Source organism: Thamnophis elegans, chromosome 4 (genome assembly GCF_009769535.1).
Source record: "Thamnophis elegans isolate rThaEle1 chromosome 4, rThaEle1.pri, whole genome shotgun sequence".
Classification (NCBI taxonomy): Eukaryota; Metazoa; Chordata; class Lepidosauria; order Squamata; family Colubridae; genus Thamnophis; species Thamnophis elegans.
Genome location: NC_045544.1, coordinates 104757681 through 104784958, shown reverse-complemented (window position 1 = coordinate 104784958; position 27278 = coordinate 104757681). Strand labels below are relative to the sequence as shown.

General features: G+C 38.4%; 2 protein-coding genes across 2 annotated transcripts in view; both read right to left on the bottom strand.

Moving 5' to 3' along the window:
• Positions 1-443: 443 nt before the first annotated feature.
• Positions 444-9671, bottom strand: C4H2orf73 (chromosome 4 C2orf73 homolog). The gene is made up of 5 exons (XM_032216085.1): positions 9538-9671; positions 8936-9146; positions 8160-8313; positions 2839-2954; positions 444-827 (listed from the first exon to the last, which is right to left on the bottom strand). The coding sequence occupies exons 1-5, from the start codon at positions 9669-9671 to the stop codon at positions 444-446; spliced, it is 999 nt and encodes a 332-aa protein (XP_032071976.1).
• Positions 9672-24755: 15084 nt separating this feature from the next.
• The window catches only part of ACYP2 (acylphosphatase 2), a 55391-nt gene continuing 52868 nt past the window's right edge, over positions 24756-27278 (bottom strand). Inside the window, exon 4 of the mRNA XM_032217121.1 lies at positions 24756-26918. Within this exon, the coding sequence (XP_032073012.1) occupies positions 26804-26918 (115 nt within the window). The 3' untranslated portion in view covers positions 24756-26803. The remainder of the gene's footprint in view (positions 26919-27278) is intronic.

The window sequence follows — 27278 nt, the reverse complement described above, 5'->3', positions numbered from 1 at the left end:
TTGGGGACAATATGTTGACTCTGTAAACTGCTTAGAGATGGCTGTAAAACATTGTAAAGCAGTATATAAGTGTAAGTGCTAGTGCAATTGCTATATGGCAGTACTGTATCTGGAGAAAGAACTGGAGAAAATCATAAAGTACAAAGACCTACAAATAAGTAGAACTACTGTGGCAAAAGAAACAAAGACAGTTTAATAATAAAAAGATAGGTGGCTAAAAGTGCCAAATCCTATCTAAACACTTGGCTGACTAAGCAAAACACCATAATGATTGCATTAGTGAAAGAAAGTAAAATATTCATAGGGCATTTTATGGACATCTAGTTTTTATAGTCATAAAAACGTATTGTGTTACAATTATTCTTTTAAATGGTTTGCTGATGTCAGTCAGTGTTTAGTAGTATTGAAATAATACCAGGGAGACTCTTGTCATCCAGACAATTCTAGAGTACTTGAGTGTCAGGTATTGGTGGTGCAGCTTCACAAAGAGGAGGTAACAGGTTCTGTGGTTTACTAAGGGAATTTGTTTCCGCAGAGCTAAAAGTATCATTCACTTTGTCAGTTTGAGGAAGCTCCGGACTCTCCTGGTCCATTTCTGGAGTTCTGGGGTCATCCTTGGTTTCCAAATTAATTGCTGGTTTTGATAAGTCTGCATCAGAATGAGGTGATGTCTTCTGGGCATCAAATGAATCAACGTGGACTGAGGTTATACCATTTTGTACTGGAGTTCCTTTTTCTGATTTGAGGTCCTCCAGTAAGTCTGGCCCCTGTATAGAAGGCATTATCTTGTCTGTTTTTTTCTCTGTCAAAATAATTGTGCCCTGTTTCTAAAAAAGAAAAGAAAAATAATATATTAATTGGGGGAACTTAAGTAGGGAGGCAGAGCTATAAGCAGACTTAATTTATAAGTTCAAGTTTTGGAATAATATCCTTCTTGTCTCCTCTGGTCCACAACCTACATTTTTCTTAGCAGAAGAATGACTTAAGCCATAACATCTTTGGATCTGCAAAATCCGGGAAGGGTAAAACAACATGTGAAAAGAAAAATGCACCTCCCAGATTGGACTTCCATTCTCTTCAGTTCCAGGGTTCTCTTGCTCACAGCATGTGTGGCTCACTTCTTATTTTTGTTGGGCACTAAATTTCATTTCTTTCCTATGTCCATATGGATACAATTCTGAACTGTTTGCTTTTGCAGTAGGAAAAATTTATGACCAGTTCCCAAATGACTTTGACCATTACAGTCATAGGAGAACAATAGGATTATTTTTTTTAAAAAATGAAAGGAAAATAGAAAAAAAACCTAATAAAAGAAATTGAATTCAGCTTCTCATAGATCGCCTCAGATAAAAAATATTTAAAGATTAGTTTGAATATTATGCTTCTGATTTAACTAATTGATTGTTGACCCTATTTTCTTCAGTTTGATTGAATCTCCGTGATCTTTCCTTCAGGTGAGATTTGGCCCCTTTCTCATCTATTTCTTTTATATCTTAGTTTTTTAAATAGTTCCTAGCATCCAACCTCCTGATCTATGGCTTGTATCATAACTCAATGTTAAATATTGTAGGTATCCAAAAGCACATTCCACAATTTAGTTTTCAGCATTCTGTCACACTTCAGAAAAATCAGTGGGTTGGGGGGGGGGAAGCCAGGTTAGAACTATGCAGAGTTGACCGAGCCTGGCTTTTAAAGGCTGCAGTCTTTAGGTGTGAGCTAAGACACTGAGCTCGTCGATCAGAAAGGTTGGCAGTTTGGTGGTTCGAATGCCTAGTGCTGCGTAACAGAATGAGCTCCTGTTACTTGTTCCAGATTCTGCCAACCTAGCAGTTCAAAAGCATGTAAAAATGCAAGTAGAAAAATAGGAATCACCTTTGGTGAGAAGGTTACAGTGTTCTGTGCGCCTTTGGTGTTTAGTCATGCTGACCACATGACCACAGAGACATTTTTGGACAACACTGGCTCTTCGGCTTTGAAATGGAGATGAGCACCGCTCCCTAGAGTCAGGAATGACTAGCACGTATGTGCAAGGGGAACCTTTACCTTTATTGTTTTTTAATGGCTATTTGAAAAAATCAAGGACATTTTTATAATATAACCAAAGAAATTATCAGAAATTATATTTTAAAAGCTAATACATTTGCTTTAAAAGTCATAAAACTGAATATAAAAAACCATTTTGTTGGTATTATGTTTTAAAATTAAAGCAGTTTTTTCATGCAAGTGGAAATTTTTAGATTTAACTGTTTTGTAAGCAAAGGATTTATTTCTCTTTAGCTGAAAGATAAAGTGATTACAACATTTTGGAACTTGCTTTTGTTTGCCTTGAAAAAAAATAAAAAAAAGTTTGGAATTGTGGATGATAGTCTAGCTGGGCATAGTTCTACTGAATTCACTGAGGCATGTTTCAGGTAAATGCAGCGTTAAGGCCTTTCTGTAATATGATGTGATTCAGGTCAGTTATTGTCTGATTATTGTATGCTTTAAGAGGAATCTATGTTGCTTTTGAAGGAAAGAAAACAAGGGTGGAGACTTGCATAATAGAATTGATTGTTGTCCCCAGTATTAGGAACTCCCTCTCTTTTGTTTGTTGCTGTTTTGCCCAGGGATCTTGGTTAAGGCAATGAAATAGCAATACAGCAAGCTCAGTGCTTGATACTTTTTTCTAAAATCATGGGGACACTGAGACATCAGGTATACTAATTACAAATGTCTAGCAACGTTAACATGAATGATAACATTCCCTGGAGCTCAAACAATGTATTGGAGACTTTGAAATAAACACATACTTCTTGCTTCCTGATTAATGTGAATAGCACAGGATGCACATTTCTTTACCTTTCCTTGATAGGGGATGCAGGGAGTTGCTCTGGCATCATAGTTACATTTGAAAGTGAGCTGCTCTTGGAAAATTCTCGGAAGGCGACTCGGCAGTTGAGGAGATGCAAGTGGAACTGTGATTAAAACAACAACCACAAAAGAAAAAAAAACCCTCACAATTAAATAGATCATATACACTTTTATATAAATGTGCAATAACATATATGAAATGCATCGATCATGTACAACAGAATGAAGTTAGTACAGGTGGCCCTCAACTTACAAGCATTTAGTTAGTGGCTCTTCAAAGTTACAACAGCACTGAAAAAAGTGACTTGCGGTATGACTTAGTTACAGTGACTTACAGTATGACTTACTGTTGATAAACTTACGGCACTTACAGCATCCCATGGTCATGTGCTCAAAATCCAAAAGCTTGCGACTGGCATGTAGTGATGGTTGCAGTGAAACAGTGTCATGAAACAGGTTGCAACCTTCTTACAAGCAAAGTCAATGTGGAAACCTGATTCACTTAACAGCCACGTTACTAACTTAACTGCAGTGATTCTTTTAATAACTGTGGCAAGACAGTTCATAAAATGGGGCAGGATTCACTTAATAATTGTCTTGCTTTGCAATGGACATTTTGGGCTATGGTTGTAAGTCAAGGACTATACCTGAACAGTAGTGAAAAGAAGGAGGGATTAATGAAGAAGTCCCACATTCAGAATTCTCTTTCTGCTATGGAACTTGCAGTATATCCTAAACAATTGCCTCTCAAAGCCAGATTATTCAGGACAAAGTGTCCTGCGATGTTATTGCAAGCAACTCTTTGTGTTTTCAACTAGCTAATGCAATATAATCTTCCCCCACCTGCATGTTCAGCCTACCATTTCTTCTTCCTTATGGTATTTAGGTACCATTCAGAGGAGGAAATTGTTCAAGAGAGAGTGTCCTCTCTCTCATTCTCTCTGTCTCACATATACACAAATACAAATGCACCAGAGGTGGTATTCAGCCAGTTCTGACAGGTTCTGGAGAACCGGTAGCGGAAATTTTGAGTAGTTCGGAGAACCGGCAAATAGGCTGCCCCGCCCCTGCTGCCTCCCAGCCACCCAGCTGATCTTCTTTTGTTGCCCTGAACAGGAGAACAGAGCTGGAAAGCAGGTTAGTGGGGTGGGATGGGAATGGGGACTTTGCAGTATCCTTCCCCTGCTATGCCGACAAAGCCATGCCACAGAACCGGTAGTAAATTTAACCTGTTCTGTAGCCCAGGGTTGTTGTGAAGTCTGGGTTCCTTAGACAAAGAGTGGAGTACAGGTATAGTATGTATATAGAAGTTGCATATAGTGGAAGTCTTTTCCCAGAGAAACATGCATGGCCTCTCATAGTTAACATCTTAGAAGGCCTGGATACATTTTTATTTCTGCCTGAAATTTAATTATTATGTTGTTCTTGAAAAAATATAGTAGCTACTAATGATTTGAAGTACATGCATAAAGCAACTAAATAAATCCCATTGTACAACTTTTGGGAAACCAACGCTGTTTTCTATTTATGATGAAATTGCAAAGGTCTTAGGTGATATACTTAAAGTTAGGTTTACGGGAAGGAACTGTATAATAAACTTATAAAGCTGTTTTACAATGAGGCAGTCCATTACACATTCGTTTTACTATCCTTTAGGTGCCAACTCTGTTACTTCTTTACTCCAGTTTTTGGCAGTATAATTTTTTCATTACCGTTTATTTGTAGTTTTCTGTCAGATGTTGTTTAGTTTTGTTTTAGCATTGTATTTTAAGTGAAATGGATGCCATGTTTGATTACTAACTAAGGAGGTAATAAAAGACTGGATATCTCATAAATTTGTTGTTTTGTTTATCACAGTGCTCCCAGTTCTGATTGACCATAATTTCCAAAATTGGTTCTAAAGTCTTTTGCTAACTCTGCAACTACAGGTCCTTTGTAACTGGGAATTCCAGACTATGCTTGAGATCTTTCCTGTGAAAATATGCATCTATAAGAAACTATGTCTCTATCTCAAAATTTCTCCCATCAACAGCAAAGAACTGACAGAGGAATAACTGGGGGAGGGAGTAGCAGCAAAAGTCTTCAGGCAAAATATGTAGTTAATTTATTTATTTACTGTATATTTATGCTTAAGTCAGATTATGATTGTCTTCCAGTTGTTCCATCGGCTCTACCCAGAAATTTAACAACATATTGAGATATTGCATTGTATCCTAATCAACCTCCCCTGTTCCCCACACCAATAGACTGATGTAATAAGGTTTGATGCAATTATCTTTTACAATATAAGTACACAAAATAGGTAAACTTAAAGTCTTATTTGAATCATCATAATTCTTGCTGACTACATGAGCTTTCACAAAAGTTAACAAACAATGGGTGCCATCTGATTAAAGATAAATCAACTGAAGGCATAACTATGAGTCTATAGAGAGAAGAAGGGCTGCCATAAAGGGAGTCAAGCTATTCACCAAAGCACCTGATGGTAGGATGAGAAGCAATGGGTGGAAATTAATCAAGGAGAGAAGCAACTTAGAACTAAGGAGAAATTTTCTGACAAAACAATTAATCAGTGGAATGACTTGCCTCCAGAAATTGTGGGTGCTCCAATACTGTTTTTAAGAAGAGATTGGATAACCATTTGTCTGAAGTGGTGTAGGGTTTCCCGCCTAAGAATGGAGTTGGACTAGAAGACCTCCAAGGGCCCTTCAACTCTATTATTCTATTCTATTCTAAGATGCCGAGGGAAATATTTTATTCCAGTAATTTCTGAACGAAACAATAGGCAACAGGGCTCTTTTAATATATAAGTTTTGCTCTACATATATATTTAAAGCGGTAAGTACCAGTAGCATTCAGAAATGGATTCTCTAATATAGAGTTAAACCATTAACATTTTTCTTTTTAAGCATAATTTACTGATGATGTGTGATAAATGTACATGGCAAGAGACTATCCACTCACGAGAATACTCAGTTAAGAAAAGTATGTGCTCTCATTTAGTAAATTTAATTGATGTCACAGAAAGATTGGGGAATTCTCATTAAGGACAAAACAAATTTCTGTTAAATGAGAATGCATTCTTGCTAATTACATGAACATAAAAGGCCTTGATGCATCAGTGGAAGATCTAACTCCAACCTAATTTTCATTGTAAGAATTGCCACAATCGGCAGGCACTGAATGATTCATCCAACAGTGACCAGAATCCATCATGCGTAGGGTTTGAATATACTTTCCCTTTTTAGGATCGTGACCATGGGTTCAAATGAGTTTTTATTCATTAAATAAATACATTAAAATGGCAAAATTTAACACTATTTAGAATTTGTAACACTTTTCTTCCTATACTGCTCCCATCTTAGAGCACAGCTAGATAAATATCTGTCAGGACTAGTTTAAGAGGGAAGCTAAACCAGTTTCTGGGTCATCAGGATGTCTTTTCATCTCCTGTAAAAATGCCCATGAAAAAGTCATCACTGTGCTGGGGCTCTTGTTGATCTCAAAATAAGGATCAAAATGTTAACTTGTACTTTCAGGTTAGTTTTCAACACCTGTACAATCTGAAAGAACAAGCCATAACTGCTTACATAGGATATCTTTTTGTGATTAACCCATTAACAAAAAGTGCCATCAAGTTCAGCATCTTTCAATAAAGGTTCTTTTTTTCTTTCACTAAGCTGTGGCCAAACATCTTGCTACATTCAGAGTCCTTCAAAAGTTAGCGGAAACATTATGATAGTTGACAGCAAAAATGAATGTCTACATCAGGGCTGGCCTGCGGGCCTGATGCGTCAGGTGCTGGCCACGCCCACGCTTGGTTTAGCAAAGGAGAAAAAAGTCCTGATATGTCATGTGACGCTGCCATGACAACATGAGTTTGATACCCCTGGTCTACACTATGAAATAATGAAGTATCCCCTCTACTTGAACAAAGAGAAATTATGATAAATTCTAGTTATCAAACAAGAATTGTTCACTCTTTTGCTGAAGTTAACCAATTTCGTTGTATTTAAGTATAATGACAATAAAGATTATACTTATACTTAAAACACCCTTTTGTTCTGGAGAATGAAATAAAAAAGAAATTTTGATTTCCTTTCTCTTCTTTTCTTGTGAGCAGACTGTAATGTTGACATCTAAGTCTGGTTTTAGGGTCATTTTTAGAACAGAGTCTTTATGAATCATATTAACGTAAGCAAGCCATTCTAGTTTTTGTCTTTCAATCCTCTGTTCAATCCGCTTTTCTTCTTTTCAACTGTCCTAATCTTGTTTTGCTTGTCCTGATTTATGAAGGAATGCAAGCCACCATATGAAGGCTTATTTGGAAGTAATGTATGATGGGATTGACTCTCTGGCAAGGAAGGTTAGAATTTCTTCCTCCAAGAAAAGAATAGCTTATGACCATTGCATGTTATTAGCAAGGTTGCTTGCCCCATTCCACTAACCATCATCCATTTATAGTCCCAAATCAAAATATATGGCCCTAGGACATAAATGAGACAAAGTTAAAATATGGCTGAGAAATCTGCCTGAAATGTAGAAAGATGACACTGTCCAGTGGTAGGGAACTTGTTCTACAGGTAGAAAGTCACAGCAAAGGGCAAAATGGCTGTGTATTGGATAAAAAGCAACACAGTAAACCTAGAGTGGATTGCAAATCAGAAAGAATTTTGACCTTCAATGCATCATAAGAATGTAAAAGCTACAGTGGGTCATCTTTGTATCTCAATTAATCCAGCGTTTGGTTCTTTTGGTGGTTAATCAAATGGTTTTGGGAAGCAGGATATGAGCATATCTATGGACAGATATAAATTAACTTTGTTATGCTTTGTACATTCTTTTTCTATTTTATACAGTGCCTCAGAAAGTAATGCCTCTTGAGACTCTATTGGCATATGTTTCAATGATATCACTACCAGTACCATACAGACTAATTTATTTGAACAACATGGTTCAAAATAAGCCTTATAATATATAATAAACAAAACAAGATGTTTCCCCTGTGAAAAGGTGACAGTGATTAAATGGGTACAGAGGAAGATTATACAGTACAATATTTTGGACAATGTGCAAGTGGTGTTTAGCTTATGGGAATATAGTTTTATATACTACTCTAGGATACAGCAAATATGTTTAGCAGTTGTCAAAAAAAAAAAAACCTCCAACAAGCAGTACTAAATAGTGTCTGGCCATTTTTGGTTCTGATTACATCAGTGTTAGGCTTTCTTTACTTTTCATAATAGTAAGATTAGATCAGTCTTTTTTGATAACCGTAGAGTCCAGTCCTTCTAGCACTGTAGACTTACCTATTCCATATGAAGGTTGTAACTTAGAGGGATGTTTAAGAGGCCGAGACAAAATACAGTTTGGCTTCTGGAAATCATTCCGGTGAGTGCTCTGCTTGTCATAAGGTGGTTTAGGGCGCTGTACAGTGGGTTCAAAGGTCGGCCACCAATGAGACTTCACAAGCAATAAAAAGAAATGAGTTCATCAATATCACAGTTCTAGAGAAACAAGAATTGAGATCCCCAGGGACAAGCTATATGTCAATTATCCAAGCCAGGTTTGGGGACAATGCTAAAGATTAATGTACGAGTACAGGCTTAAGTGTTCTCCCCTTCCAGCTCCCAACCCGGAAAGAGATAAGACATATTCTTTTTTTTTTCTTTTTCATTTTTAAATTACTGTAAGTTAGAATTATTAGAAACTGGGAGACTGTGAAGTCCGCTCCTTTCTCTCTTTGTCATCCCAACCCATCTCACTGGATTGTTGTTGTGGAAAAATAGGAGAGCATTGTTTTGAATTGAGAAATTTAAAAGGGAATACAATTTAATAAACAGAAAGCTTAAAAAAACTAAAACAAATTAGAATCAGCACAGGCTACTTTCACAAATCCTAATTTGTCCCGATTTGAATGCAATGGCAAATTGTGCCTTGTTTTAAATATTGAATGTTTTCAAATGTGTTCTTACAGCTATGCTATAGCATTGAAGAGTGTGTGTGCTGCAGTCCAGATTTTGCCTGGTATCATTTGTATGAGTTGGGCTTCAGTTTCATTTTATAATAATTAAATAGTAAGCACCTGTTTTGTTTTTGTATCCTCTGTTTCCATATATAATACTGGCTCATTTATAAACTTGGTATGCATTCTAAGTAGCTTTGCATGTTGTGGTTGAGGATTATTGCGCCATTCTAATAAGTATCTTTCTTCTTTCTTTGGTGTACATTCAATCTTGTCTAGAATATTATTTCTTTCTGGGACTTGAAGGTTAAATATTCTGAATGTATCTGGGCTAAAAATAAGAAAATGTGGAAGAAAAAAATGGAGGAAGAAAAGAAGGATGAGAATGAAAGTTAAGGTTAAGATTGGGGAATGCTTGTTCTCAAATAATAAAGGCAATACATTATCCATCTGATGTACAAATTTAGGAACACAGGAAAGTATATATTGAAGCATTAATCAAAGTAACCTTCTCCATAGTTATCACTGTTAGTTGTAGTCAAAAGCATCTAGTGCAGGGGTGTCAAACTCGTGATGTCACATTGTTGTCATGTGATGTATCGTGACTTTTCCTCCCTTCACTAAACCAGGGGTGGGTATGGCTAGCACATGACACATCCAGCCTGTGGGCCGCGAGTTTGACACCCCTGATCTAGAGGATACTCAATAGAAAAGACTGTTACCTGAGTCCTTTAACAAGAGATACTGTGGATTTAATCTGGAAGTTATGCTTATTGTAGATATGAATTGATACTAAAGAATGAAATCCTTGCTTTTCTTGTTCAATTTCTAGTACTGTAATATACCGTGATCCCATGAAATGTGTAGTCACATGGTCAAGGCAGATTTGGTATGAAAGTTCCCAAAGTGATAATTTCTATTTATTTCTTTTTCTACTTCTTAAACGCAGCTAAAGTGAAATATAGAAAAGGACTTTTTTTTAAACTGGAAACTTTCATCCATGCTACTTCTCACATTTAAATTACTGTTTTATTGAAACCAATAATAACATTTGGCCAAGGAAATTCAAATGCAGAAAATGGAATGCGGGAAAGTTTAAAAATAAGCCACTCCCACAGGACATCTATAGCATTGCTATATTGGCCAGGGGTAGAGATGTATAATTGGATATTGTCAGCATATTCATGATATTTCGCCCTATGGTGATGCATGAGCTCATCCAGTGGTCTCATATAGATATTAAATAGAAAAGGGAAGATCACCAACCCATGTGGCACCCCATATATCATGGGCTGAGAGTGAGATCTCTCCCTCCCAATCATCACCAACTGGAACCAACACTGTATAATAAGGCTATAGATAGATATAGTCAATAACATTCCCCTGATGTCACTGATACAATCAGAAGTACCAGCAATGCTAGAGGCAAGATTTGATGTTAGCAATTTCAAGACTTATAGCTATTCACAGTTCTAGTGCAGAACTGCCAGGACTGTCACCTTTTGAGCAAGAAATCAGAAATATCCCTGCTTCATTCATTAGAAATGGCTGTCCGGAAATCCTTCTTATAAAATACATGAGCCTGGCTGTCACAACTCAACATTCCTCCCCCCCACCCATGTTTCCCATTCCTGATCTTTCACTCTCTCTGTACCTCCTTCCCTCCCTTTCCCATCAATTACAGCCTCTTACCCCCGGCCTTATTAATGACTTCCTGGGAACATTCCAGACATAACCATCTCCCTACTATTCTTAGATTCATGATCTTATCAACAGCCTCTGACACAGTAGGGCAACTCGGCGTCTTCATCACCTTGGCATATATAGGGTTTGGCCCGAATCTCTTCCTCTAATTGCTGTTATCGCTTCCCAGCCAATTCCCCTCAAACACCCTCCCCAACTTTCTTAAGATAAAGTCTGGCATCCATCTCCATGCCTGATTATCTGAAAGCTCAGATAACCCCACCCATCTTGCCATGGCTCTCAGTGAGCCCCCATTTCTGGTAGTTTCCATATGTGGTAGACTAGAAATCTGACCATTCCTCCAGCATGACCATGCTGGATAGGGGCAATAGGTCTTGTAGTACAGCACCTGCAGAGAAACATGTTACAAAGTTTACTTTTGATGATGTATTTTCTATAAGACAGGGAGTATAAGACATCACAGTGCAATTTCGGGCATTTTCAAGGGAAGAAGCTTGAATGATTTTATGATGAATTCTCCCCCCCCCCCCATGATTGTGATGGCAAAAACCGCTTCACCTGTCCAATTTCTGCCTTACTTGATTTCCTTTTACCACCAAAATATGCTGCTATGTTTGGTTTGTCTGATTAAAGCAATAAATTGTATTCAGCTGCTTCTCTCCAAACCCTATAAAGCTTGGAGAAGAATAGGTTCGCACAAACCAGGATAAAGATTCTGATTTTTTAGAATATTGTGTTTTGAGGCAGAGACACCACACAACCCACAACTCACTCATGGGGGACACTTCTGGAAGACCCAAATCAGAACGCTTACTACTGATGCAGAGGTGCTCTTTTCCGCCGACTAAATCTGGTCTCCATCATCTGATGCATGACGGTGGCCCAACAAGGTAGGGGAGAGAGAGATAACTGGGAGAAAGGGATCCAATATATAGCTCCCTGCAAATTTGCAAGGCCTATCGTTTCAAACTGTAGCCCCAAGTTTTAATGTTGAGTGGTTGCTTAGTGACCAAGGCCCAATGGGAGGCAGAGATAGAATGTGGAGGGCGGAGTCTAAGCAACTGACAACCTACCTTGGCCAAGTTTGAATAGTGCCAGGTGGTTGAAGGAGAAAAGGAATACCCAACTGCTTTGAGGGTCAGTTCCCCTATTCAACATTAAACTTTATGAGACTAATTTCTGAACAGCTCAAGACAGAACTGCAGTGTAACAGACAGCACAGTGGCACATATTGTTAGGAGTAAAATAATATTCACCGTGGTTTTCCTACAACAATCACACACACACACACAAACACACAACACACACACACACAAAAACCACTTTTTAATAGATATAATTGCTATATCTTTCTGGCCCCAGTAAGAGACTTCAGCGGCCTTAATCTCCCCGTATGCCTCTGAAGCCTGTTCTGCATTTTTTACATTTAAAAGATAAACTTTTGAATTAGGAAAAAAAATAAAATAAGCTGACATGCTTTGAGACAAAATGCCTGCCTCCAACCTCTTTAAGTTCCAGAATTTCTCTTGTCCCCAAATGGGCCCAATAAAAATAAAATAATGGGTGGTTGTACCTTAGCGTTTTATTTGGCTGTGTGTAAAAATGTTTTCTTTACATTTTGTTTAACTCCTAGTAACTTTGTGAACAGCAGGGATGTGCAGTCAGGGGAGGCAGGGGAGGCAGGGGAGGCAGAGCCTCACCACTGTCGTCATGAAAAGAAAAAAAATGTAAAAGGAAAAAGGCAGAGATAGTTGCTGCCAGAGTCACAGTGGATGACTCTGCTTAGTGCTTAACTGTTTAAAAAAGCCTCTAAAAAAACGCCCTCTATAGGAGGAGGCAGGAGAACCATGTGCCTCATCTAGTCTGACTTTATGATCACTCGAGCAGAGTTAAGCAAGGGTTAAAAGCCGAAAAAATCTTGATGTAGATGAGGCACATGGTTCTCTTGCCTCCTCCTGTAGAGGGCTTTTTTTTAGAGGCATTTTAACAGTTAAGCAGAGTCATCCATGGCGACTCTGGCAGCAACGAGCCCAGCCTGACCTCAGCTCTTGCCTTTTTCCTTTTACATTTTTACATTTTCATGATGGCAGGCAAGAGCAGAGTTGAAATCCTCTGTGAAACAGCTGGAAAAGAAAAGGTACATGTATGTGTGGGTCGGAGGGAAGGGGAGGAATTCAAACTTAATCCTCCTAGTGCAACTTTATGTGTGTGTGTGTCTGTGTGTGTGTGTTTGTTTGAGATGAGTGAAGAGAGGGAAGGGGGTAGGAGAGGCAGGGAGGGCAGCCCGCCAGCTAAGGCGGGCGAAAGTCACTTTATTTCGCCCGCCTCTGTGTCCAGCAGAGGCAGGTCTCTGCTGGTGGGCTGCCGCTTTCTTTCGCCGGCCTGTGCCCGTGGCAGCCCACCAGCACAGGCTGGCGAAAGTCACTTTCTTTCACCCGCCTGTGACCACAGCAGCCCGCCAACAGTGCTGGCAGGCTGCCACGGACACAGAGGCGGGCAAAAGAAAGCGGTAGCCTGCCAGCACAGACCGGTGAAAGAGACTTTCTTTCGCCCGTCTGTGTCCGCGGCTGCCACGGACACAGAGGCAGGTGAAAGGAAGTGACTTTTGCTGGCCTGTGCTGGTGGGCTGCCGCTTTCTTTCACCCACCTGTCAGAGCTCAGGCGGGCGAAAGAAAGAAAGAGCTTTAGACAGTGGGATGTTGGGGGAGAAGACTGCCTCACCAGCCATAAACCTCACCGCATGTCACTGGTGAACAGATTCCTGCAGGGTTTTTTTTTCTCCAGCAGTGCAGAAGTTGCTTCCTATTGCTTTCTACCATTTTAAAAATATGTTTGGTGTTTGGTATAGGATTGTATGTTTTAATAAACTTTAAACCTTAAAATTCCATCAAATCAGATTTTTTAAAACTTTCCAGTTTACCCTACAGCCCTTCAAGGAATCTCATCTAACTAAATACTAACTATGCTTGACCTTGCTTACTTTGGTTCACACCTTGACCAAGCTTGCAAGGAGTGTCCTGAGTGGCAGATAATATTTGAGTAATTCTGTGCTTTGCTATTTATTCTCCATACTGCAAATAGTGGATTTAGTTCTCTGTACTATTAGGGGCATCTGCCCAACATACTCTCAATATCTTAAATTGCCCACCAGTGCAGGAGACTGGGAACTTCTCAGTGATGTGCTTTTTCAGGTCATGGCTTAGGAAGCATCTTGTCTGTTCACGAAGAGGAGAATGCTGAGTATAAACTAACCAACCAATTTGACTCAGCATAGTTTCTGTATCAATTAGCAATGGTTTCCTGTGTTTTGGGGTGGGATTTTCCCAGACTCACCATGACAATTGAGACCTTTGCAGGCAAGTATGTGCTCTATCACAGATAAAAGGTTTACTTTTTTCATAAATATTTGTTTTATTGTATTGATAAGTCTGCTTTTGGGTTTTATGACAATGTTTGGTTTAGATTGTTTTCAACAGTTTATCAACAGTGCTGATGTTAGAAAAGATGAGATACACACTTTATCTGCAAATTCATAAACAAACAAGTCTGCCTTAGTTCACTGATTTATAAAATCATAAGAGTTGGATAGGACACTGGTCCAAATTCCAATTTGGAATTTGTCCTTGCTTTTTGAGTTCCATACCATGTTCCCCCCCAAAATAAGACAGGGTCTTATTTTCTTTTGACCCCTGAAAGAAGCACTTGGCCTTATTTTCAGGAAGGTCTTATTATTTTTGAGGTGCAGGAGGCAGTGAACACAGTCACCTCACGCCTCCCTGTTGGGCTTTTGCTAATGGCTTTTGTGGCAGCCATTAGTGTGACAGAAGTGACGTGGTGGCTAGGGTTGCTGGAGTGGCCATTAGGTAAGGATGTCTGGGATGTGTGGGGCATGTTCCCCCTCCGGCCTCACACATGCACACACCGGCCAGCTAGTCTTCAGGTTTCCGGCACTCCGGCATGCACACGCATTCCGGTTTGGGCACTCAGTGCCAAAATGTTTCACCATCATTGCCCTAGAACAGTGCTTCTCAACCTGTGGGTCGGGACCCCTTTGGGGGTTGAATGATCCTTTCACAGGGGTCGCCTAAGACCATAGGAAAACATATTTTTGAAAAAATACGGAAAACATAATAATTTTATGGTTGGGGGTCACCACAACATGAGGAACTGTATTAAAGGGTCGCAGCATTAAGAAGGTTGAGACCCACTGCCCTAGAACATAGTTGCTATTGTCTACCTTGTCTAGGTAATCTTTCTCTCCTTTCTGCATGCCTGTTTATAGGATCTCCTTTAGTGTTATGCTGGTAGAGAACATATTTATCATATACCCAGTGATCTGTGTACTGAGGAAATCCACTGAGAAGGCACTATTAATATATAATGGAGATATGGAGGTAATTATATGTATTTGTCACAACCCCAGCTATAAGTAGCTTTGTAATCAGAAGAATGATAAAAATAAATATGAATGCATTTTCTCTCTGAGCTACCTTAAAATGAATTTGATTCCTCCTTTAGATGTTAGAAGACTACTGAAGCAGGGCAAAGATTGCCAGAGTACTTGGCTGAGCTATAAATGGCCAGTGACATCAGACTTAAAATAAAGCCTCATAAATCTTTGCCAGACTTGAATAAAAAGAAATCTCAGTATCTTGGTTCATTTTGTTTAGACTTAATTATGCTTTTATTTCTACACGTTCTCTGATCTAAACATAATTATGATTTATTTTACATTATGGAGCAATAGAAAACTCATTGTCCAATGTTCAAACAATATTGCACCATTCATGCAAATGTAGGGCAGTTCTAAACATGGTCAATTGCTCATTATTGTAACCTGATTGCTGCAATGCTCTCTACATGGGGTGAGGTTAGAAAGAATGTGTAGGTTGCATCAGAAAAGGAAAACTGAAGTGCCAAGTTTTTCTGTGTTCTTTTTTTTTTGTAACTGGGTTTATTGTTTTTATTATGTATGTGTGGTTTGTAAGCCAGCCATAGTTAGGTTTAAGATAAGTGGCTATACAATTTTTCTAAATAAATAAATGGGGCCACACTTAATTTTCAACTAATCAAAACAAGACAGTAAGACTGATAACTGTTATTGAGAATTTCAGCCAGTGCTTAAAGATCCATCTTAGTGCTTTCCAAACTTTGCACCTTTAGGATGTGTGGACTTCAGCCCCCAGAATTCCCCAGCCAGCTAGCAGCAACTGTTAAGAGACTCTCCAGCCAAACAATATAATCCTGGCACTGAGTTGGGTCGACTTCCCCTCCCCTGATGTTCAGTTGTAATATATTCTCATACCAGTGCTGCTCCCACCTCACTGAACAGAGAACAAAGCACTGTGAAGAGGTATATAAGTCTAAGTGCTATTGCTATTGCTATAAGCACCAGCACCAGCACCAGCACCATCTGAGCAGCCAGAGGAGGTAGGGCAAAACAGCAAGCAGCAGCCACAGCTTCCATTGCCCTCTGAAGATGTGGGCATAGAATTACTGCCTCCTCCCTCCCAATGCAAGAGCTCAACAGCAAAGAGGGTAGAACAAAGTGCTCTGTGAGATTGCTTGTGCAGAAGGAATCTTGCTCTGCTAAATGAACTACAGCAAGGCCATTTCTATTAAAATGGAGCCCCAAGCACAAGCTCACTGTTGACAAGAAACCACCCGTTAATTCCCACTCCATGTGCCTTAACTTGTAAACCTTGCAACCCTGTCTTTGAATCTGGATTGGCTGATAAATCTACCATAGGCTTGACCCTTGGCCATCACCTAACATTCCTCCTATGTGCCATGTTGATTTGGAACACTTGTAAGCCAAACTTGCTGAAGTTTTGGGAAAACCTACCTCTATATTGTTTTTGTGTTTGCAAGCCCTCTAAAAAGAACAAAACCATACATTTATGTATTTGTGTGTCCTTAGCCTGGAACAGGATCCTTGCCTATTTAGAAATAGCTGGCAGTCTAAGATTCGCAGTCCTTTGTGGTAGAAAAACCAAAACTATGAATGTTAATACTACTTTTATTATAGGATGACAGCAGGGGTGGGATTCAACCAGTTTGGACCAGCTCAGGCGAACTGGTAGCTCCGATGATCAGCTGGGGAGTGAACTGGTTCTCTCTGATGATCAGGTGGGACCGCACACCCCTGCACTTTACTTACCTACCGTATATCCTCTCAGATGATGTGCGCAGCAGAGTGGATTGCCACGCCTCAGCTGTGTTGCTCCCCAGAAATAATGTAGAAGGTAAGTTTTGTTAAAACTTGCACGTGTGAAGCATGCAATCACCAGTTGTTAAACTGGCAGGATCTCACCACTAGGTCACAGGCACGGATCCTGAAAATCTGAATGTGTCTCTCCTAGGGAGGCTCAAGTCAGAGACATTTTCTCAAATTACATTTCTGTTTTGGACTCAAGTTTCTTTTATCTGACCATTATCTTGTTTGCAATTCTTCCTCCTGTTCTTCAGTTATTCGTGATGCTAAGTCACAGAGTAGGACTAACAGGACCCAAAGTAGAAATCTACCAAAACAATGGAAGCTCATTTGATTATTTTTGGGCTGCCTCCTAACCAGAATTCTCCATGATATTGTGGGCAAAAATTAGAGGAGAAATGATATATATACCATCTGAAGCTCCTAGAAGAAAGACAAGTAATAAATGTAACAGATAACTAATTAATTAATTAGGATTTTCAGTATAGTTTACATATTTTTAAATTATCAACCTCCTTTCACACACCTGATCCCCCCAGTGGGACGTTGTATAACAATGGACAAATGTTCATGGACATGTGTATAGGCAAATAGAAGAAGAGGAATGCTAATATATTTCTATTTCTCCTGTAAAAAAAACCAGTTGTTTGTTTGGGCACAAATCCAGAGGAGCCTGGGGGTTATGAATAGAATGAGGACGTAGTTATTGACAAATTTGAAATTAGAAGAAAAAAAGCATTGAGTAGCTAATAATTGTCTGTGATCAGCTATTGGATTAAAAACAACTTTCACTGGCTGACGTTATCTGTAAGTCCTAGATTTACAGCCATAGGCATTGCTGGACACTATCACTTGATGTCTAAATAGATCTGTAAATAGTAAAAATAGCCCCGATCAATTCCAGGCACATGTTGAAATGGGATGAGAAAGACAGACAGGAAGGCTGGTGTTTTGAAAGACTGATGAATGTCTTTAGGCCTTTACAAACCTATTTCATGTTGTTTTTGTAAACTAATTTGTGACTTAGGATAAATAGATTTAATAGAGAACATCTAATCTAATTGTTTTCACGTTTTCTGATAAATTATCATTTATTATAAAAAACATTGTTATTAAAAGGTGTATTTTATGGAAATACTAATGTCATGAAACCCTCACTTTTATTCTTTCTTTTAAATATAAAGCAGAATTACAGGAATGCAATTTTTGGGGAATAGTGATGAGGAATTGGTGAGTACTTAACCTATTTTAACACTATGTAAAATTTTACCTCTTTCAAAATGATCAAATATAGCACTTTTTTTTCCTACTCTGAGTTCTATTTATATATTTATAACAGTACACATAACAGCTAAATTTGTGTGTGCGAACAGCTACCTGGGAGTGGTTTTAAGTGCTCTGCTGGCCTTCAATTAGAATCATGGCTTTTTCATTCGGAAAATATTATATGTCTGCTACATATAACTATCCAAGTTGGCTACTTGAAACAGCCAAATTTTGTACAGGGGTGAGAAATTGGTGTCACAAAAACACAAGGTTTTTTAAACTGCATTAATGGAGCCACATCAAAAATGAAGTGTGTCTTCTGACATTTCTCCAGGAAAGGTACAATATATACAATAAATATACTACAATGGGCCATGGTGTCTTGAATTTCATGTGATTCTAGGCTTGAAATATCCAGTCTATATGGTTTCAGCCTTGAATAGGATTCCTGAATGTCAGGAGCTAGTAGCACATAGCCACACTTCTATGATTAGCACAAACAACAAAATAGTGGAAAAGTAGAAAATATAAAATATATTCTCTATTTTATAAAAATCTATGAAAATAGGGAACATATTTCCTATTCACCTAGCAATTTGAAAGCATGCAAGTGCAAGTAAATAAATAGGTGTTCTGACCCTCTCCTCTGTCCAGTAACGAAAGCCGAAACAAGCTTAATTAGAATCCCCTTTAATAACAAGACTAGAATCTCGGTGGCTGAAAGCCAAGCAAACAAACAGATAAGGACCTTGGCAGCAATCTACCCTGCCAAGTTAGTTACATTCTCTTTAGTCAATGCATTGACTTCTGCAAGAAGGGCTATCACAAGCAGTCTTTTTTATAGCCTGGAGAGGAACCTAATGATCATCAGCTGAGCGCAATTACCTCCTGTAATTGTGTAATTGCTCCTGACGCCGAGTAGCTCTTTGATGGCGTGAATCCAGGAACAACTCATTGCTGGCTTCTGGATCACTCTCCCTTGTCTTCTCACCACTGGTCCAAGGCTCAGGCGCCACCTGGTGGCCAACCAGTCTCTCTGTGCCCTGCTCGAAGTCGGAACCCTCTCCAGGGTCCTCCACATCCTCCAGAGCCAACTCATAGGGCCTCTCACTGTCGGAGTCTGGTGGCAGCTCCAACGGCTCCTGCTGGGTCACAACAAATAGGTATCCCTTTGGTGGAACATAACAGCATTCTGTGCTCCTCGGCATATAGTCATGGGGGCCACATGATCACAGGAGCTCTCTTTGGATGATGTTGGCTCCTTGGCTAAGAAATGGAGATGAACATGGCCCTCTAGAGTCAGAAATGACAGAAACTTTTACCTGTACCTTTACCTTTAGAGAACATATGCTTATTTGTTTATGAAATGTAGAGTTTTCAGAATCCATTTCTTTATTTCAAAATATAAACCATTGGATTTTATTATTGTGTGAACCTTGGGTTAATGGTGATGTGAGATGCCTTCTTATGAAATGAAATGCAAGGTGTGGGTGGGAGTGGATGGCTGCAGCCTAATGCATGCTTCGTAAATGTGCTCAGCAGCTCAGAAAAAATAAAAGATAGGTAAGGTACAGTGTAAAGAACATCCCAAGAAACCTGAGGAAATAGTGTGCATCAACTTTTAGAGTTTTCCTGTGCTGCTGGTTGTGGAGTTATAATGTTTATCCCTAGAAACTGCCAAGTGTGGTTGGGCAAATGCTTAGCAAAGGGTGCTTTGCCCTCTGCAGAAGTACCAATGAGACTCCCTTTTTAAACTTTCAAAACAGCTATATCTTTCGCTTTTATGCTCACATCTGGCAAAGCACTATATCAGTGTTCCAAGTAATGCATCCCCCAAAAGCAGAACTCCAAGGCAGGTAGATTCCTCAAAGAACATATTTATTGGGTACATCATATTGGCACAGCCAGTGAAAACTAACTCCAAAAGTTTCTGTGGTTTTATCCTAATTAAAAGAGCAAATATTTCCCTCCCCAGATGTCCCCGGTCACATTGTCCAATGGAAGTAGCTGGCTGGCTGCTTGGTCGCTCCTCTTCTCTTTCAATTGGGATTGAAAGAGACCTATTGGAATGACCTTGGTTCCCACAAGTAAACTCTTTGTTTTGACTGTTAGTCCCTCTATCTACTTCCCCTCCCTTCCCCTTTCAGAGTTTGTGGTAACTATGAGGCAGCAAAAGATGGCTTCAACCAGGTTCACTTCAGAGTTGACACACTACTTCTGAATGCCTTGCAAACCCATATTGTCCAAACCATATGGGATTGAGTGGCATAAACATTTTTTAGATAATAATGCTTTATTTATGCTAAATGGGTATTTTGTGACTGGTAATGTCCCTCATGGCAGCCATTTTATGAAAATGACTATAAACATCCCCTTTTAAAAATAATAAGTCCAGTTCACTGTAATTGTAATTGAGAAGAATAAAATGGTTATCTTAAGAGTGTAAAATAAACCAGTTCTCTTAGAAACATTTTTCACATTTCACAGGGGTCATTAAAAAGTTGGAATGGTCACCGAATGTGGCCTGTGTCCATAAGCTGCAGTCCATTGTATCTATATAATATACATTTATTACATTTTAAGATAAAGCTTTAAATTTCATTGGGTTTAATTCCCCAAAAGGTTAATGTGTAATGGTTTGTTGTTAAGAAATTTGCAAATAACACTGGGTATAAGGTTTAAACCACCTAGATAATCCAGGGGCAGCAAGTGGAGGCTGGAGAGCTAAATTCTAGTTTAGTTATCAGGTTTGTTGACAAAAAGATGACAGGGGTGCTATGAGCTCTCATAATGGACAAAATTGCAAAGAGAATAGGATGCTCTGCCGTATTTATCAGAGTTAAGCAGAAGTCTCATTACATCTTTGCTAATACTTAAATGCATCATCTAGAACAGTGGTGTCAAATTGGCATCGTCATTGCCTCTTCACGTGATGCATAAGGACTTTCCCCTCCTTTGCTAAATGGGTGGGGGCGGAGCCAGCATGTGACACATCTGGCCCATGGGCCATGAGTTTGACACTCTTGATCTAGAATCTAGATAATATAATCAATGTGAGAATACATACATTTGTTCTCACTATCCAAAGCTGAATTCGTTAAGATCCAGGCAAGCTATTCTGCTGCAGTCCAACAAAATTAGTAGATTGACTGTTCCCTCCATTTCTCCATTTCTTAAAATACTAGAATTGATGGGTGCTAGATTTTAAAATTTTAACAATGGGTACTAGATTTCAAAATTCAGTGTACCCAAGGAAAAGGATAGACGCTATGGCTACAAGCTTTTAGAAGGTTAAACTAATTTATTTTTCTATCATGTTTTCCAGATATGTGAAACAGATTGCAGAATTTTCTAGCTAAGTAATCTGTAAATAGTAATTCTGCAAAACACCAGGTTGATGGAGGTTGGGTTGACTTGTGTAGGTTAATTCCATCAATATTCAGTTATTACCCATGATCACAACATGGCTTTCTTCTTTGGAAGCATATGCTTAAGTAATGGAAAGCTGTTGACTCTATACATGGTTTACCCATTGTGGCTAGGCATTGCTGGAGGCAGACTGCTGAAGCCATTGAATCCTGGTGGAATTATTCAGTTGGGTTATTTATTCTAAAGCACATTAAATACATTAGGACATGTCTGCCATGTAAAAGTTTTGCCTTTAATGGTTGCTAATGCATTTGGCAGCATTAGATAAATGAATGTTTAATTATAGCCAACACAATAAAGCTTGCTCACCTGTATTACAAACCAAAGCATAATAAGAGGTTAAACAATTGTCCATAATATTCCAGAACAAGAATTAATCTTATTACACTATTTCTACATTGTCAGTACAGCTGAGTGAGTTTAAAACTATAGGCAAGAGCTCCATAATAAAGGCATCAGGTAGTTTAAAAAGTCAAGATGGCGACTGTAGCCATACAATTGAAGCCTTGGCCTCTTTTCCCTTTTTATTATATTGTTATAAATCTTGAAGCATTATAGTGTTTCAATATTTCAATAATTACCCTATACTTACTATTGTATTGATTGCATTCAGCATTGCAATTCTGACTAAAGGAAATCATGCAGCTTTATCTATACAAGCTTTTTTCCAATGAAGCTTTATATGACTGACAATAATGTTGAATATTATTTCCTACTCCCCCCACCCGCAGGTATCTAACTATTTAATACCTTCACCTGGATGTCACAGTTTTTCAAGAGAGAAAGGGCTGATTGATGGGATTTTACAAGGAAGGTGTCACTGCTGTGGAATCTTTGCCAAAAGGAATATAGCTGGAGTTTAATTTTATGCTTTTAGCAGTAGCTGAAAATTGTGATGACAAATGTTATTTTTCTAAATTTAACTGCATAATTGGCTACTTCTGTTTTCACTTTTTTAGAAGTCTTCCTTTAACCTACCACTGTACTGAAAGTTTAATAATTTGGAAAAAAATATTAAAAGCAAAATTAAAATGAATGCTAATTCATTTGGCAGCATTTTAAATGAAGACATTCATTTCTGCATTTAAAGGTGTGTTGGTTATATTTACCAGCTTGAGTTATTTCTAAAATAAAGGTGAGATACAAATAAATAATAAATTCTAGCACGTGCTTAAAGTTTTTTATGTGTTTGTTCATTTTATCATTTATATTTTATTTAAGATTTTAACTTGGCATCAAAGCAACCTTTTCAACATATAACAGATGCATCTACAACTAGCCTGGATGGGTGGAGTCAGTCCATTGCCTGAAGCAACCCCTTTGAAGTTGCTTTCAGTAGTGGAGATCAATCATGTAAAGAAGCTGGGCAGAAATGAGGCTGTAGCTGATACCTGGTAGGCCTCATAGTTGAATAGTGGCTTCCTTTCTCTCCCTGTCCCCATCCCCTCTAAATCTAGCACAGGGGTGTCAAACTCAATACCCATGGGCCAAAGTAATATTGAAATAATATTCAATATTATTGTCAGTCATATAAAGCTGTAAAAAAGCTTGTATAGGTAAAACTGCATAATTTCCTCTAATCAGAATTGCAATGCTGTATGCAATCAATACAATAGTTAAGTATAGGGTAATTATTGAAAATGAATGTTGAGCTGGCCATGTCCCCTGGCTAAGTCCCATCCCCCCCAAGGTCAAACACAACCCTGATGCGGCCCTCAATGAAATCAAATTTGACACTCCTGATCTAGCATGTTTTAATAAATTACAAGCAATCATTTTTCTCTATTATGTTTAGCACTATTTCCTAACCTTGAAAACTTTAAGATGTGTGGACTTCAACTCCCAGAAATCTTCAGCCGACATAGGAATCAATGTCCATAAATATTAAAGGAGCTAAGGAGCTAAGGTTGAGAAACACTGGTGTATTGAAATCCAAATTATAGTATTGGGCAAATTGTTTCAGGGTGTGTTTCAGTTATACTTACAGTTTACTATCAAAGAGACACAAAGAGTTGTTTTTATATGTATATTAAATGTTTTTAAAAAATAGAGATAAAAGTTTTTTTAAAAAAAGGTGAAAAGAGGAATGAGACCAGTGTTCTCTCTAAGTTGTGCGCCTGCACGGCCACGCACATAGCAAGAAAACACCGCGCACGAGTTTCAACTGCAGTGCAGTGTTTCTTTAAATGTGACTGAAAATATCCCCCTGCAGAAGGGAGAATTCCCATTGGTCCTATGGGGCTTCATCGGTTCCTGGGAAAACGTGATTTGCTGGTTGTAGCCTATGTTACTCTGCATATCCAGGGTTTTTCAGGCATTGCGTTGTCTGAAGCCTCGTTCTGGACTGGGCAGTCTTTCTGTGATCCCTTTGCTTCGGGCAGAGAGGGAACCAGCGTGGAATTGGACTGCCTGAGCCAAAGGGGTCCACGGGATCTTGTGACTTGATTTTTGAGCAATACCAATCCATTCCACTCTTTCTTTCCCTTTCTGTTCTTCTTCTATCTTCCCTTCCTTTTTTTCCCTTTCCTTTCTCTTTTCCTTTCCTTTTTCCTTTCCTTCTTTTCCATTTCCTTTCCTTTTTCTTCTTTCCCATTTCCTTTCCTTTTCCTTTCCTTCTTTTCCATTTCCTTTCCCTTCTCTTTTCCTTTCCTTATTTCCTTTCCCCTTTTTTCTTTTCCCTTCCCTTTCCCTCCCTTCTTCATCTTTTCTTTTCTTCTTTCCCATTTCCTTTCGCTTTTCCTTTCCTTTCTCCTTTCCTTTTTCCTTTCCTTCTTTTCCATTTCCTTTCCTTTATTCTTTCCTTTTCTTCTTTCCCATTTCCTTTCCTTGTCCTCCCCCTCCCTTCCCTTCCTTCTTTCCTTCCTTCCTTCCTGGGGGTCTGAGGGAGACAGAGGGAACCCTTTTCCTCCTTGCCCCCCTCCCCAACATCTGCTCTGATGGCAATTATGGATAAAAAAAATTCAGGTGCTCAGGCATGAAAATGTGTCACTCAAACACTACTTTTGAACACCGAAAAAAATTTAGAGGGAACATTGAATGAGACATGCCTTGACAGAATTGAATGATGCTGAGAGATCCAACAGAAACAAAAGGGAATTCTCCTTAGTTAATCCCCAGCATAAGTCACTGACCAATGCCACTCAGGTTATTTATGTTTCTTCATCCAATCTCAAATTAACACTGAAAGGGTCCAATTAATCTTCATTATCAAATAAAGCTTGGGACTTAATTATTACTAATGATTCTGAGATATTGTTTGGAAAAATTATGTTATTGAATGCTGTATTCAATAGACATTTAGAACCTTAAGACTGAATTACCCATCCCTGAAGAAAACACCTACAATACCTCCTATATTGTCTAGTTTCTTTGTGGCAGATTTTTTATCACAATTCACAAGAGTCCAACAAGTAAGCAGTTGACCTTCCTTCTCTAAGAGATTCATCCTATATTCAATTAAACAAGAATGAACTCATTCATAAAACTGAGTTAGTGTCCAGCTCATTTACCACTCCAATGAATACACTTTTAATGACTATGAACTATTTCTTTGGTAAAATGTTTTGGCTTACGCCCTGGTCTGCTAGATGTAGGGCATTGACAGTTTTCATCCATTTTTGCATGGATGTTCTGAATAGATCGATTGCTGTTCTGGATGTTGGTCTATGTCTCCTGCTTTTTTCCTGAATTATATATTAATTTCTTATATTACTGCCCATTAATTTTTGTGAAAATTAGCTTCCATGAAATTCTAGCACTTCACACCATTTCAGAAATATTTACTCCACCGATCCCCTGACCATATTTTCTGAAAACCTTTTAGCATCAGGAGAACATTTTTTCACATATTGCTCACTCTGGTTATACTGGATGGGAGTATATTAAACTGGGAGATGCTGTACTAGAATTTCTGATTCATCGGTTTTGAAAGTTTGCTCAGATAGGGAATGGGTTTAAATATACAAACATGACAAGCAAAAAATTGAGATCCCTAAAATAATTTTCCTATGTATTTTACCTAACATTTGAAACACAGAGATACCTATGGGATTCTGTACAAATCTTACATTATCTTTTTATTTCCTTAACATATTAAGCAACAGAGAATGAGTAAAAAAACCTTTTTTTTTAGAATTATTGCTCATATTCATTATGGCTGAAAAGAAAATACAGACTGGTTCCCATCAGAAAGATATTCTGGCTAATGAACAAGACCTATACTTGATCTTTGCCATTTTGTATTTCAGATTTACAAGGGTTGTCCTTAAGGAGTTTAACAAAGGATGTTTGTAGATGATCACAAAAGCCGTGTGTGTTTGTAATTATAACAACTTACTAAGCAGGCAAGAACTTGAATAAAAGAACCAATGGAAATTAATCTAGTTGTGGAAAAAATACTCTTTTTCATAAACATGGTAGGCCTTTTCAAGTGCCCATTTGAACTAGCAATGAATTCATGCTTTATTAATGACTCAGATCAATAGTTTCCTGGGAATGCCTGCTTAGATGATACATATAAATGTCAGTAGTTTTGCATATTTGCAGTTTGCCAATATTGTTGGCACAAGTGAAAATAGACAATCCATTGTTATTCTATCCTGCCTTGATATTTGAAGGAGCAAACCTAGAGTCAATGATCATATATAATGCCATGGAAAATGCTCAATTTTCATCTCTGGAGAAATAAATATCCATCTTTTTTTCCATTAGCACACTGAGAATAACTCATAGAAGCAACCCGGAAAAGCTCTTCTCGCTTGGATCACATATGCTCAAAAAAATAATTTTCTCAGATGTTATTTTCCTTTCACTGGACACATTTAAGTATTTCCTAAGCTGGAGATGTCAGAGGTTGGTATAACGGCCACTTGTCAGAGCTCACACCTCTGCGAGAAGCTGTTTCTTGATTTCAGATTACTCTGACCATCTGTTCTTTTACTTTGCTTTACCTCAATACAACAGTAAGGCAAAAAGAGGAACGTCAATAAAAATAGAATAAAAGATTAGTAAGAAGGCCAAGGTCATGGAACCCCTCCCCTCCCATTGTATGGGTAGTATCAAGATGAAAACAGAAGAAACAAGGAGTGGAGCAACAAAGAGGAAGTAGCTCCACCCAAACAAGAGTTAAACTAGTTTTATGACACTCAAAATTTATTTCAGCACAGTTACCTCATGTGCAAAAATACCACCAAAATTTAATGTGATACATTTGGTATTTTCCATCTAGGAATAATGATGACAGGTAGCTTCTGATTTGAATACCGTTGGGAGAGGAACACTCATTGGCCAGAGAACTAAATAAGGTTTAGGGAGACATAGAAAGTTTGATGCAATGTGAGAAATAAAGATAATTCTATGATTTGTTTTTTTTTTTTTTAGTATCTGGTGGTGAATCCAGAGAATTCAAGTTTTGAGATTTCCTTTTCGTTAGAAAAATTTGTCCGGTCAATGCGTGAGCTAGGACTTCCAACGCTGGTCAGCCAAGCTTTCCTGCAAAGGGGAAAAAACAATAGAGGAATCAGAGTAATACAATATTGTTCATGCTTCTGCTGTTATATTTTGCTATTGTAGAGTGTTGAAGGTGTGAGAAAGCGAAGCAATATAGTTTTGCAGAATTCAGAGGGGATTTTATCTATTTTATGGATGTTAAGGACCAAGGTTCTTAAAAACAAGAAAGAATTCACACAAATCCTATGCACATACAAGCTATGTTGACATGATCTAAGTCAGCAACTGAGTTCCATGGCAGCAAAAGATATCAGATTTACTTCTCCATAGTACTTCTAAATGAATTTTTTATTTTGCAATTGCATGATTTGGAATTACCTATGGAGGCTTAGGTGACCCTCC